Source organism: Canis lupus, chromosome 21, assembly GCF_003254725.2.
Source record: "Canis lupus dingo isolate Sandy chromosome 21, ASM325472v2, whole genome shotgun sequence".
NCBI classification, from domain to species: Eukaryota; Metazoa; Chordata; class Mammalia; order Carnivora; family Canidae; genus Canis; species Canis lupus.
In genome coordinates this window covers 31,922,177-31,936,770 of record NC_064263.1, presented here as the reverse complement: position 1 = coordinate 31,936,770, position 14,594 = coordinate 31,922,177, and the positions used below count along the sequence as shown (strand labels likewise).

The 14,594-nt window shown below is 37.3% G+C and overlaps 1 protein-coding gene across 1 annotated transcript; it reads right to left on the bottom strand.

Annotated features, from left to right (window-relative positions):
• Positions 1-8,254: 8,254 nt before the first annotated feature.
• Positions 8,255-9,190, bottom strand: LOC112667406 (olfactory receptor 1030-like). Its single transcript, XM_025458972.1, has one exon. It carries the CDS (start codon positions 9,188-9,190, stop codon positions 8,255-8,257), a length of 936 nt encoding a protein of 311 aa, XP_025314757.1.
• Between the last annotated feature and the right edge of the window lie 5,404 nt (positions 9,191-14,594).

Sequence of the window (14,594 nt, the reverse complement as noted above, 5' to 3'; positions counted from 1 at the left end):
CTTAAAATCCATTATACATATATCTTACAAAGTATTATACATATTTTCATGAAAATAAAATAGATCCACATTATTTTAATGGATGCATTATTATATATATTATTGTATCACTATTCCTTTATTAAGTCAATCTTTCATTGATTTATCCTTATATTGCTAGTAACATTTTACTGTTATAAACATTATTATAGTAAATTATAAAATGCACAGAGTTTGTACATTTCTTGGAGTATTTTCATCAAATAAAGTCTTATATGGGAAATTGCTGTATCAAAAAGGTATTTAAAACTTTTGGTGAATATTGTCAAATTGCCCCCTGGAAATTTTATACCAACGTACACTCCCCAAAGTAGCCTATAAGCATGGCTCTTTGCCTACACTATCACCTGCTTATTGATATTCTTTAATATCTTTGCCAATCTGCTAGGTGACAAATAATCTCATTATTATATTACTTTGTATTTCCTTGATTACTGATGAAATAGAATATCTTTTGCATATTTTAGGCTATCTATATTTATTAGTTTTAAGTTGTCCATTCATATCTTATAACTATTCTTTATTGATTTGTCTGTATTAATTCTGTCATATATACATTACAAATATTTTCCCACTTTATTTTTTGTGTTTACTGATTAGTGTAATATAAACTTAAAATTTTGGTTTCACCAAAACTGTCACATCTTTATTTACAATTTCTGACTTTAGTTTTTTTCTTAGAAAGGATTTTCCTATTTCCAGACTAGCAAATATTATTTATGTTTTATTCCAGTATTTCAAAGTTCCATTTATTGTATTAAAGTCAGACTGATACTGAATTTATGTTGATAAAGGGCATAAGACAAAAAAGTGTGTGTATGGCTTAATTTGCTCTAATTGATTGATAAATTCATCATTTCTCCAGTGGTCTGAAAAGCTGATATTATCACTCACTAAACTCACACATATGTGAAGGGGCAATTAGAAGTAAAGACACATCTTTGTACTCTGTACAAATGGCAGGTACAAAGTAATGATAAGGGCAATATTAAGGATGAAAGGAATAAATGCATAATATAGGAATACTGCATAAATAAATACAGTATAAATCTTATCTGTTCTTTGAAATGTGAAGATAATAAGAAGAGGTCAAGAGTAACAATAATTTTTTTGGCCAAGTAACTGGGAGATAGTTCCATGCACAGAACTGTGAAAAGCAGAAGTTGGCTGTGAAGTAGAAGATGATGATTATTTGATCATTGATGATTAATAATCTTGATCGTTGGGATCCCTGGGTGGCGCAGCGGTTTGGTGCCTGCCTTTGGCCCAGGGCGCGATCCTGGAGACCCGGGATCAAATCCCACGTCAGGCTCCCGGTGCATGGAGCCTGCTTCTCCCTCTGCCTGTGTCTCTGCCTCTCTCTCTCTCTCTCTCTCTCTGTGTGTGTGTGTGTGACTATCATGAATAAATTAAAAAAAATAATCTTGATCGTTAAGATTTTGAGCTTGTGGTGCCCATGGAGCATCTATGTGGTGATGATGATGATGTGTACATGTGAGAGAGAAAGCGGAAGAGGGGGAAGGAGAGAGAGTAGATTAAACCAAGATTCAGTTAAATTTTATTGAGCATCTACTGTATTTAATAGGCAATGTGGCAAATTTCTGGATGGTTTGTCAGCACTTGAAAGATTTTCCTCTCTTCCTCAGAGAAGTAAGGCAATAGCCCGTGCCACCATGGAGAAATGGCACATCCATTTCTCCCTAACCCTTTCCTCCTGCCCAGCCTCAGAGCCTCACTGTCTCAGGTTCCTGATCACCCTCCATCTGGTGTGAAAGAAGAGAGAGAATTCTCATTCTAGCAGCTGACATGGAAGGTAGAGGGCACTGGAGGGGAAAATGGTAGGGAAAGAGGCTTCTGCAGGACTGGAACTCTGGGGCTATTTCCTTGAAACTTCTTCCAGGCCCACTGCTAGTCCAAGCAGAGGCAGAGGGAAAGGACCAGGAGAAAGTGAGTGAGAGCCCTGACACTGCCCCACCACAGCCTCCATCCCACAGCTCACCTCTAGTTGGTCTATCACAGGTTGGGGTGCAGCCAGAGCAGCTCAGGGCAGTCACCATCGTGAGCATGAGAATGCTGCCTTCCACCAAGGTAACCATAACAAGTACAAGGGGAGTTCCTAGTGGCCCAATCTGGAATTTCAGACCTTTATTCTACGGGAACACGTGAGCAGGAGTGGCTCAGTGTCAAAACAATGTTAGTGGAGGTTCATTATGAATTAAGAAGACTTTCATGGTCTGTTCCCACATGCAACTGCATTTGCATGGACAGTGTGTCTGTGTTCTAAGTCATTGGCTTGAGAACAGACATTAGAACTGAGGCTCCTGGAAATTGGAAATGGGCTGTATTAAGTTTTCAATCAGGTAGGTGAAATAAAAACAAAACAAAACATTATTGGAGACATTGCAAACTTTCATGCCTTTGTACAGACATTTTTTTCAGGCAAGAACTTACCAAAAGTTTCTTCAAATCAAAGATCCTTAAAATTGGACACAAGACAGAAGTGGGAGTCTGGTTATTAAAGATAAAAGCTTTATACTTTTAAATGTTTAAAATATGTCTTACATACCCTATACTATTTGATCTTGTAGTAACCCTGCAAGAGAGGATTTTCCCCATTTTCTAGATGAGAGCTTACGCTAGGATGGACCAGCCCACTTGACTGATGCTTTAGTTCAGAGCAGACCTGGGACTTCAGTGAGGATCTTGTGTTCCACCTCCATTCTTCTCCTTACTACCCCACCAGCAATGCTACAGGCTTTGAAGCTCTGCTTTTTGAGATCACTTTTTTTTTCTTTTTGATAAGCATACATTTTTTTCAGGACTCAGCATGATTTATTTTGCTTGTTTGGCATATAGGCATATGTCACATGTTCCCAAATGTGAATTTACAGGTGTGATCAGAAGTCTGTTACGGGTTTAACAAAGCGATCACACAGGCACAGCCTCCTTTTGATAAATTTAACAATGTAATGTCCTGGGAACATGAATAGACCAGAATGGAAAAGCTTAGCAGATAGTGTTTTAACACCTCATCAGTTAAAGGAGAACAGAGCACTGTACTCTTAGATTAAAGCCCATAGTGTTATTTTGTGCCTATGGATGCTTTAGGAGCTATCTGCGATTTGAGGTAAATATGAGAAGAAAGATAGTACAACATTTATGGAAGATACTTTAACATTTTTTAATAAAAATGACTCCTCTCAACATAAATAGCATTAATTAGAATTTCTTTTCAAGTTGCTACATTACAACTACATGTATTTTACCATTAATTTTACATTACATTAGTAATTTTATTACTAATTTAATTACTATATAATTTAATTACTATATTACTTTTATCATTAATTTAAGATCTCTAAATCTTAATCTGAAAGATCTCTAAGGAAAGCTACTCGCTAGTTTTGTGAAGGCAGATGATAAGTAAACATACTATTTATGATACCAGCTTCCAGATGAAAAAGGAGATGATAGGGATAAGGAGAGTTAAAAATAGGTTTAAGAGGAAAGACACGAAAGATGGAATAAAAGCCTGTGGGAAATCCAGACATGAAACTAGGAGCTCTCTCTACTCTTGCCCAAGTATGAGAAACCTACAAGTGATGCGGTGCACTGAGCTGAGGTGACCCAGGTGGGGCTGGAGCAGGCAAGCCTGGCTGGCTCCTTGTCCTATCTCTTCTCCTGGTACCATGTCCCATATAGTCAGCAAACAGGATTGACTGAAAGGAGCAACAGAAGCTGTAGGTTGGTAGGTATCCAGGTGCCAGAGTGGTCAACACAGCCAAGCAAAGAAAGTGAGCTTGTAGGAATAAAACATTATCTTTCAGGACACAGAAGCAAACCTTCTGGGAATTGTCTGTTAGGACAGGTCAGTTGTTGCAGTGATATAACAGATAATCATTTGATTTTTTAAAATAAAGATTACCTTTTCCTCACTGTAATTTGCTTTATCTTACCCGAGATGGAAGTTCTAGTTATTTTTTAAATGTTTGTATTTTTACAGAAAAAAAAGGAGAGCTTGAAAGAATAGGGCTAAATCTGTCACTTCCCAGGAGCCTAACCACCCCAAGTTCTGACCTCAGTGGCTTCCTTCCTGTCTCTCTGGTGGTTGCTCCACTTAATTGTAGGCAGGCAGGAAGCACTCTTGAGCACTGAATTAACATTTTCTTTTCTTCCTTACTCTCCAAAGAATGCTAGAATTGTACATCCAGGACAGAGTTGAATATTTGGGGGCACACATTTGAGATTTTAAAACACTTTTAAGTTTTTGAAATACGTACTGTATATTGAATAATACAAAAGAAAATGGATAGTGTTTGCCTTCTCACATTTTCTTTTTTTCATGATCAACATCAAAAAAATCCTTTTGGCCTGTTTCAAAGCATGCCAAATCAGTAGCATACTAAACAAGGAGAAATAAGACATCCAAACTTAAGCTTATTAAAAATTCAGCATCTATATGCAAAGGAGTATGAATTTATATTTATACATGTTATTATTTATGTTTTAGTTACATATTACATTTGTTAGTGGAAATTGTCTATGTGGTGAATGCTGTCAAATAACATCCATTTTTAGGATTACAATGAGGAAAATGGATTTACATTTTATTTATATGTAAGGGCAGTTGTATGTTCACTTGCAATGAAATGTTGGACTCAGAAAATCAAATTAAGGTAAAACCTTTTTTTGGTAACATTACACATTAAGATATTTGTTTATTTGGGACTGAAAAATTAGTATAATATTTATGAGTACTGATTGAAAGAGCCTCACTTTATAAGCAAAGATGCATATTCATGTTGGCTTCTCATATGGCTTAACCATTGTTGTTTTAATACTACATACATGTACAGCACACTAGATATTTTTTTAAATGTCAGTAGTTGATTGGAGAATTCTGCACCTGAGACTTTTCTTACCATAAGGCCCACATCAGGAAGTTAAAGTTGTAAGACTAAGGGAGCTCCATTGGGAAAGGAAATAGAAAATATTATCTCAAATTCAGCTAATTCAGACCCTTCCTCATAACTGACTCTTTGTTTTTTAAAGTCCTTGGGAAATTTATGAACCATGGACCTAAATCCTTCATAATCCATGAATACAATATCCTTAATTTTCTACTTTGTTTTATAGATAATCAAGGAAGCACATTGAACAAAGTCCACAAATTCAATATCTGGGAAGGAATTATGGAGAAAGCACTATGACATATTTTCTTCAGTTTTCTCTAAAAATAACAGAAGAACTGAAGAAATTTACTCTTAGACCAAATATTCCTTTAAAGACATAAGTGTAATTCAGTTGCCAAGAGACATATATTAAAACATGATATCTACTTACTATTTTTTTTCTTTCTAAACTAAACTGACATGTAAGTAGTTCCAAAAATATTTAAGAAATAGGTATGGCTTGGGACACCTGGGTGACTCAGTTGGTTAAGTGTCCTCTTGATTTCGCTCATGTCATGATCTTAGGACCCTGAGATAGAGCCCTGCCTCAGGTTTTGCACTGAATGTGCAGCCTGCTTAGGATTCTTTCTCTCCCTTTCCCTCTACTGCTCCCTCCCGCCCCCCACCCTGCCATCATGTGCTCATGCTCTGTTTCTAAAAAAAAAAAAAAGACCTACCAGTGTTTTCTGGGTATAATTATAAATAAAATTAACCATAATGTCAAAATAGAGGGAGAGAGAGAGAAATGGGTATGGCTTTTTATTGAAAACATAAATTTCTCATCTACATGTTGGTACTTGCTCATCTTCTTTATCTCAACTAATGGCAACCTCTTCACAGATAGTAATGGTCCCTTGCCTGTCATGGTCCATTGTCAACTCTAGCTATTACCATCTTCCCAACAAAGCAACTTCCCTGATGCTTCTCTTTGACTGCTCAGATTGCAGTTGCATTCGTATTGTCTTCCTGACTTAAAGATGTTAGTCTCCCTTGTGACACTTGGGTGGTGCAGTCAGGAGAGCCACCAACTCCTGGTTTTGGCTCAGGTTGTGATCTTAGGGTCGTGAGGTAGAGTCTCACGTTGGGCTCCATGCTCAGCTAGGAGTCTGCTTGGAACTCTCTTTCCCTCTGCTCCTCTGTCACTCCCCCCACACTTGCTCTCTCTCTCTCTCTCTCAAATAAATAAATAAATAAATAAATAAATAAATAAATAAAGGGGAGGGATATTGAAAAATGGTGTTCCTGCCATGACTGCAGTAACTTCCTTCCCTCTGTTACTTCCCAGCCACAGGGCCATTGCTGGGTACCATGTCCACCCCCCCTCCATTGGAGTCAGGAATAAATATAGAAGAATTCAGTTTGGTTCAGCAAACAGTTATGATGTTTCTGTTCTGTGCCGGGAACTGTGGTAGGTGTTGGGATGCAAAGGGAACACATAACCATTTTAGTCTCAAGGAGGTCATATTTCAATAATCTGTCTCAAACTATCCTTCAGCATTATCCTACCCAATCTGCTTGTTCCTCTCTTGTTCGTTATCTGTCCAAGCTCTCCTACATCCTGCTCTTCCTTCACACCTCTCCTCACTTTGTTCTTTAATCTTGGTAATATCTTTCTTCTTAACCATGGCCAACACCCCATCCCCAAGTGTTTAGAAGTATAGCTTGCAATGTCAGTCTCCAGAAAGGCTTTCTGAGCTAAGTAAAGGAAGTTATAAACATTTAACTATTTTTGTTTTTCTAAGTTACTAGATCATGAGCATCAATAAAACAAAAGATTGCATCATGTTATCTGAAGTGTTAATCTGGGGGCAACAGGAACCCTTTCATTTCTTGATTAAATTTAAATTTCTATATAATTGGTGATCTATGTTCTTAGCTACTTTTTAAAAGAATTCAAAGCAATAATCACATTTGAAAACAACCAAGGGAGAAAATCTAATGGTTTATGGGAGATTGTACATCTTAAGAATTATTTTGGACAAAGGATTAAAACAGGCTTGGAAAGACCATAGCCTGCTCATATTCTTGCCTAAATAAAAAAATTAAAAGAAAAATTTCTTACTCCAATCCTGAACAACAGCAAGAATTTATAGGTTTATATAGATTTATCTCTAAGAAAATTGGATGGTCAGATATGAACTATCCAAAATAAAGAACATGGAAAATGTTGCAAACTAAATTATTTCTCTAGATTATTCCAATTATTTAAGACAATAATTTCATTTCTCAGAAACATACATACTCTGGCCTGGTTACCTTGGGAGACTCTCCCTTTTTCCCTTTCTTGAGATCAGATAGGACTCCTTTCCCCCTCCTTCCCACTAAACTGCACTGTAGCTGTGCTTTCCAGAGCTTGGAGAAATTAAGCCTTGGTTGTTGAATAAATGACCAGTTTTATCATCTCTGAAAATAGCCTAAACCTTATCACTTCTAACTAAACAAACAAAATCTCTCCACATTCCACTGATTCATAGTTTTTCTGTTCTTTCCTCCCCTTATTCTTGCTATAATACTATTACTTCTATTGTTCATTTTAAACATGCAGTATTTCAGCTACATTGAGTAAGCTTTTTGCAATCTGGTCTTGAAATTTAACCACCATCTATAGTAATATGTTATGAAGAAATATGTTTCAAGACTAACAAATGATTTGCTACAACATAGGCTGATTTAAACTGGAAAATGTTTCGAATAACACAGATAGATATTCATGTGTGGGTTTTGTACTCAGGTTCATTAATTTATGCTTTTACCCAGAATGGATCTTTTAAAATTTACAACTTGGGATCCCTGGGTGGCTTAGCGGTTTAGCGCCGCCTTCAGCCCAGGGCGTGATCCTGGAGTACCCGGGATTGAGTCCCATATCGGGCTTCTTGCATAGAGCCTGCTTCTCCCTCTGCCGGTGTCTCTGCCTCTCTCTGTGTGTGTGTGTCTCTCATGAATAAATAAATAAATAAAGTCTTTTAAAAAAATAAAATTTAGAACTCATGTTATTACCTAGTTGGTAGTAAGTGACTTCATTTTCAACATATGAAGGATGTAGCTTTTAACAGTGTCGGTTGTAAATCGATTCTGATTAACCCATGATAATTGGTTGGATTCAATATCATCAAGTCAAGCAAGTGGCCCGGTACTTTTGGTCTTTAAAAAAAATCCAAGCTGGCTTAACTGAGTGGCAATGGACCTGCTAAATTTCAATCATGTTGGTTATGCTGTCTAGGCATATTGTACTTTCCCAAAGCTACATTCTGACAACTCACTGGCTATGGCCCTCTGCCGTGTAGCATCTTTTTCAGGGTGTCCTTTACTTCTGTGTTCCTCAGGGTATAGATCAGGGGGTTGAGCAGGGGAATTACAAGACTATAAAACACAGAGACCACTTTGTTGTACTTCCACGAATCCCCTGCTTTAGGTTGCTGTAGATACATGAAAAACAACGTTCCATAGAAGATGATGACCACAGTGAGGTGAGAGGCACAGGTGGAAAAGGCTTTACATTTGCCTTCGGAAGACTGGATTTTTATAATGGCAAAGAGGATGCAAATGTAGGAGATGAGGACAGTCAGGAGGGATCCAGTGAGATTCACTGCAGAGAAGATCAAGAGCTGCTTTTCTTTGTTGCCGGTGTCAGAGCAGGAGAGGGCAAGGAGAGGAGGGTCAGCACAGTAGAAGTGGTGGATGATGTTGGAGTCGCAGAAAGACAACTGGAATGTCAGAACTGTTTGTATTACAGAGTTTAAGAAGCCGTAGGTGTAGACCCCTACCACCAACTCCTTGCAGACCCGCTGAGTCATAATGGCTGTGTAAATCAGCGGGTTGCAGATAGCCATGTAGCGGTCATAGGCCATTGTGGCCAAGAGGAAGCATTCAGTAGTGGCCAAAGCACTGGAGAAGTACAGCTGGGCAAAGCAGCCTGAGAAGGAGATGGTTTTTTTCTTCACCAATAAGTTTTGTAGCATCTTGGGCCCAATGGTAGATGAGTAACAGATATCGATGAATGCCAGGTGGCTGAGGAAATAGTACATGGGGGTATGGAGCCTCCAATCCACCTTGATGAGAAGAATCATGCCCAGGTTCCCCACCAAGGTGATGAGATACATTGCCAGGAACACCACAAAGAGGGGAAGCTGGAGCTCTGGGCGGTCTGTGAATCCCATAAGGACAAATTCTGTCACTGTGGTACGGTTGCCTCTTGCCATTTTGTTCTCTCTCATATTGGAAAAAAGAAGAAATATGGCTTCAAAATGATTAGAATAAAAATAAAAGCTTCTTACCTCTTTGTTCCAGTACCTGATGACAGAAATTTGGCTTTACCATCCCAATGGTTAAAGACCATCATTAGCCATGGGGCTTTAGTCTGAAAAATAGACTCAGAGAAGTTGGAGCTCATTCATTTTCTCTTTTGATGGAGACTGAACAATCGACCTCCAAGTAAGTTGCATCAAGTCACACTCCCAACAATACTGTACATAAATGCTGGTTTTCCCATAGACCCAAAATTTTATCAGATTTTAAACCTTTGTCACCATGATGGGCAACACATGTCCTCTTGATTTTTAAAAATTATGAGTAGGGGTTAGCATTTTTTCAAACAATTACTTACATGTGTATTTCTTTTTCACGACTGTTCAGTTCAGTCCCTTTGTTAATTGTCCTATTAGGTTGTTGGTCTTCTAAGTATTTTATATACAGGGTCTCTTTGTTAAGGAAATCAACTATTTGTTTAATATGTGTATTGCAAATTATTTCTTAGTCTGTCACTCAACATCGATGTAGTATCTTTTTCTTTGTGTCACGCAGTGTATTTAAAAGGGTTTAGTGTCAACTTTATCAATCTTCTTTTTGAATTCTGATCTTTGTGACATAGTTACATAGTTACTTTCCTCAATTTAAAATTATATTTAAAATTGTCTCCTGAAAAAAAAATTGTCTCCTGGTCTATTCTAGGGCTTTACTGGATTTCATTTTTACATTATAATCTTTGCTCTATCCAGAGTTTAATTTTGAATAAAGAATGAGGTAATCAACTCTTCACTTATTTATCCAAATAGCTAGCCAGGTTTTCTAATGCCATTTGTTAGTGAAACAATTTTCCAGCTGATTCTGTTGATTTAAAACTCCAGCCTTATACTATAGTAAAACATTCATAAGTATTTGGGTCAATTTCTGATACTTTTTTTTTTTATAGTCTCTTCTAGAACAAAGACCAAACATTTAAATACAATACTGTAAAACTGATTTTAATATCTGGTAACAAAATATCTGGCTATTCTCATATGTATATTTTCCAGATGAGTTTTGGCATTATTTTATCAAGTTCCAAAAAATAAAAATAATCCTATTTTCACTTAGAATGCTATTGTAATTGAATTAGTATATTAATTTGCTGAGAATTGACAGCTTTATAATCAAAACTTCTATAAGTAAGGTATGTATGCCACTTATCAACCACTTTCCTAAGCAGTCTTAAAATTTTCTTTACTTACAGATAAACATCTATTTACAAATGTTTTATCTTTTTGCAAGTACTGTAAATGAACCTTTTTTTCATTTTGTCATTTATTTGAGGATTGTTTACATACAGAAAAACTGATTTTTATAAATTAATTTTATAATTCTCTTCTTTAGTACAGTTTCCTATCATTTAAAAATAACTCTTAGTCAAATCTTTTGGGTTTTTCAAATACAGATTCATATAATATGAAAAGGATATGAACTTCTTCCCTTACTTCTGTATACGAGCTCTCATTCTTTTTTCTTTTCAACTTGTATTGGCTAGTTCTCCTGGGCTAATAGTAAAAATAATGACAAAGGTGGTAATTTTTGCCTTTCAACCTCTTAAAAAGCACAAGGGGACTCTCAGGCATTTAGACATACAGAATAACCTGTGCAATATAACTGATGTTTGAGAAAGATAAGGCTTTAAAGAACTGCACATATTTGGTGTGGTTAAAATACAGGCTTCTTAGGAGCAAGCCTGCTTTTGACACTGGGAGGGTCCAGGGCAAGAATAACAAATGGGGCCGCACATATCTGTGCCTTAAGAAGTAAGAGTTAAAAGTAAAGACAACAACTTAATAAGATACAGAATTCTAGCTTCCTCCTTGACAAATATACTTTATAATAAGCTGGAAAGCAGAATCCTTGGGGTTCCCATGCTGCAGTGAGGTGGCATGAGAACCTACCTCTAGCCCACATAAGTGGGCTGCACACATATGAACATGCCAATCCATGTGTATGCATCTATTCACACCTTTGCAAATAGCCATCCCTTGGCTGCCCTTAAGTCTTCAGTCTGTGAACATCAGCATTATGGTTTACCCTTATAAGGGTGATCAGGGAATGAGAACTTGTAGACTCTGAGGGCCATCTGGGCAAGGAATTTTAGGGTCTTGGTACCCAGAAGATGGTCTAGAAGGGAAGGATAGAATGAATGCTGTTTGGTGGTGGTGGGGGGTGGGGGCACACATCTCTTTGGCCTTGTCCCATGGAGCGTGGTGTAGTAGGAAGAAGTCCAGAATCGCCCAAAAGAATGTGGCCAAGGTTGGGCCCCTTTCGTTCAGCCATAAGGGTAGTATTGCCTATAACTAACCACATGGCTGGGCTAGATCATTGAGGGCTCACCCATTTTGAGGAGTTTGGTCTGTATCTTACAGGGAGTAGGAAGCCTTTGGAATTAACTGGGATGGTCATTGGAAATTGGAAAGAACCTCAAAAGATGAAAGATGGGTTCAAGGAAAGCATTTTAGGAGGGAGGAGTTGAGCAAGAAGTTATGTCAGAAGAGCTCAGAGCATGTTTGGGGGACTGCGAGCATCCTTTCTGTTAAGAGCAAGGACATCTGAAAGAGATTGATGAGAAACAAACTGGATGGAGGAGGGGAACCAAATTGTGCAGAGCTTCCCATGTCAGGGAGGTTTTAATAACTAGATCAGTAGTAAACATGAACCCATTAAACATCAGAGCAGAATGACATGACTAGAGTTAAGCTTTCAGGGAGCTACTCAGGGTGGATTAAAGGAAGTGAGCTGTCAGTAGTGACACCAGCTAGGATGTTAGGGAGGAGAGATACTCCAAAGACAGAGTCTGTTGCTTGATAGTTTAATTAAATTTTACCTTGTCTCTTTCTTCAGGATCTGACACAATTTGAATACACACACACACACACACACACACACACACACACTAACAAAGTTGAGGACATATTGAGGGAAGAAAAAGAAGCAGATTTCTCCCTGTATTTATGACAAATTACCATGAGACAGTACTTGTAGTAGAAATAGAAAGTCTGGGCCAGGAGTGGAGTAGGAAAGAAGGGTGTTGAACTCAGTTTGAGAGGATAGTGGGCAGTTACACACAGGCACAGCTGGCAGTATTGATTTGGGAGTCATCAATGGAAAGAAGATGGTAAAAGCTGTGGGAATCAATGAGACCATTCAGGGACAGAAAAATAGGTAACAGCAAGAGTTAAGGACACATGTTCGGGAAAATTGTATCTTTAAGGTCTGGGGACAGGCACAGAGGTCTTAGGTGCCCTAAGAGTTTCAGGCTAGCTCATATCAGGAAATGGTAAGGAGCCTTTTAAGTATGGGCCTTTCTAACACTCCTGGCTTATTGATGATAGTTGTGACCTCTTTTGCTGTGGTCTTATTTTTCTCAATAATAGCTTATAGAAAAACCAAACACAGATCTTCAGGAATTACACATAAGCAATCTTACTCAGTAAAATTGTTGTTCTGGATTCTGTGCCATCTGAAGGCAAGAAGACATTCTTTTGTATTTATTTCTAGAATGAGTCAGGACTGCCTACCTCCAAAGTATAATGGCTCTTATTTCAACTATGATGAAAAGAACAAGTTAGTAGCTCTAGAAGGACCCCAAAGTATAATGGCTCTTATTTCAACTATGATGAAAAGAACAAGATTAGTAGCTCTAGAAGGACCCTAAAGGGCAGCAGCTGTCTAGCTGTATTATCACCTATGACAGAGTATTTTTCCTATGTCAGCTCTTATTAACATAATTGCACATTAGCCTATTGCCAGTTTCTAAGTCATGAGTAAAGCATTCTAATTTCTAGATTTTTATAAAATTTATTTTTGAATAGAAAAATATTTATTCATTAGTAATCCTATGGAAATGCTTTATTTTTTTTTGCATTCAAAAATCTTCTAATTGAATGCTCTTTCTTAATAGTTTTCAACCCAGTATGTACTCCGATTTTCTTCATGGGCCAATTAAGTTTGAGGCTTCTGATAATATTAATGTTTAGTCTATTAGTTCCTAGAGTATAACTAGACCTGATGATAAATTCCAGGAAGAACAAAATAATAAATTTCACAGAATAAATATTTGACTTGTAATTTTCTACTTAAGAGAAAAACTTATGGTCCCTTTAAAAAATAAAATGCTGAGCATTCTGATTAATTACTCTCAAACTTAGTGATAATAACCAGTGATTATATAAATGATTTTAATGTGCCAAAATTCATTCATTCTATTTATACATTATTTTATTTAATAATTATTATTTCCCATTTTTTCTAATGGGGAAACAAACACAGAAATATTCAGTAGTTTTTTCCAAATTCACAGAGACAAAGTAGAATGAGCCTGGATTTGAAACCAGGTAGGCTGATTCCAGAGCCCTCAACCTAAACTATACTATACCACTATGATTCCTTTATGATATGACTTAAGCATGTAAATTAATATCTATTTGCAAATCTACATTTCTATGAAAAATATTAAAATGAGGTCAGTAATGTTTCTTCTTAGTTTTTTGCAGGTACTTTTAACATTTACTGTGTTTATCTAATATTCAATATTATTGAATATTAGTTCGAAGTATTGGTTTGTGTTTTACTACTCACTGTTTGAATAATTTGAACAACTTTGTTCAACCTAAGAAATCTTCCTAACCCCTGAGAAGGGAGGGGCACATGAACTACTTTGAGAATCTGCTAAAAACTAAGTATGCATTTCTAGGTAAGTTTCACTCATACAACATTCTGAGTGTGATTTCATTGGTTTCTGAGTTTATCGGGCACATGTTATGGTTTCCTAATAGAATAATACACTGACAGGGATGCCTGGGTAGCTCAGTGGTTAAGTGTCTGTCTTCAGCCCAGGGTGTGATCCCAGAGTCCAGGGATTGAGGCCCACATCAGGCTCCCTGCATGGAGCCTGCTTCTCCCTCTGCCTGTGTCTCTGCCTCTCTCTCTCTCTCTGTGTCTCTCATGAATAAGTAAATAAAATATTTTTAAAAAAATGCACTGACAAAAAGATCCCAGCTTTTCCAAGTAAGAGTCAACCAATCTTTCCTCATTTGTTTCTCTGATGGAAGCAAAGCATACCTGTCCTAAAGCCCTGTCCTTTTCACAATCCCAGAACTGAAACCCTTCTCTTGAATGCCTTGTCATTTTTACCATAGCAGCCTTGGAAAGGAATACAACTTACCAAGCACCTATCCAGCAGTCAGTCAGGATTTCCAACGTTCTGGAAGCATCCACTTCGAGTATTTCCAGTAAGACAAACAGACTTCCTCATGTCTGACTGGAAGACTTGGTTTCTGTGTTCCATATCGACAAACCTGTGAGTATTTATAA

Excerpts from the sequence above, each read along its gene's own strand:
- LOC112667406 (XM_025458972.1), bottom strand. The coding sequence starts at position 9,190 with ATGGCAAGAGGCAACCGTACCACAGTGACAGAATTTGTCCTTATGGGA.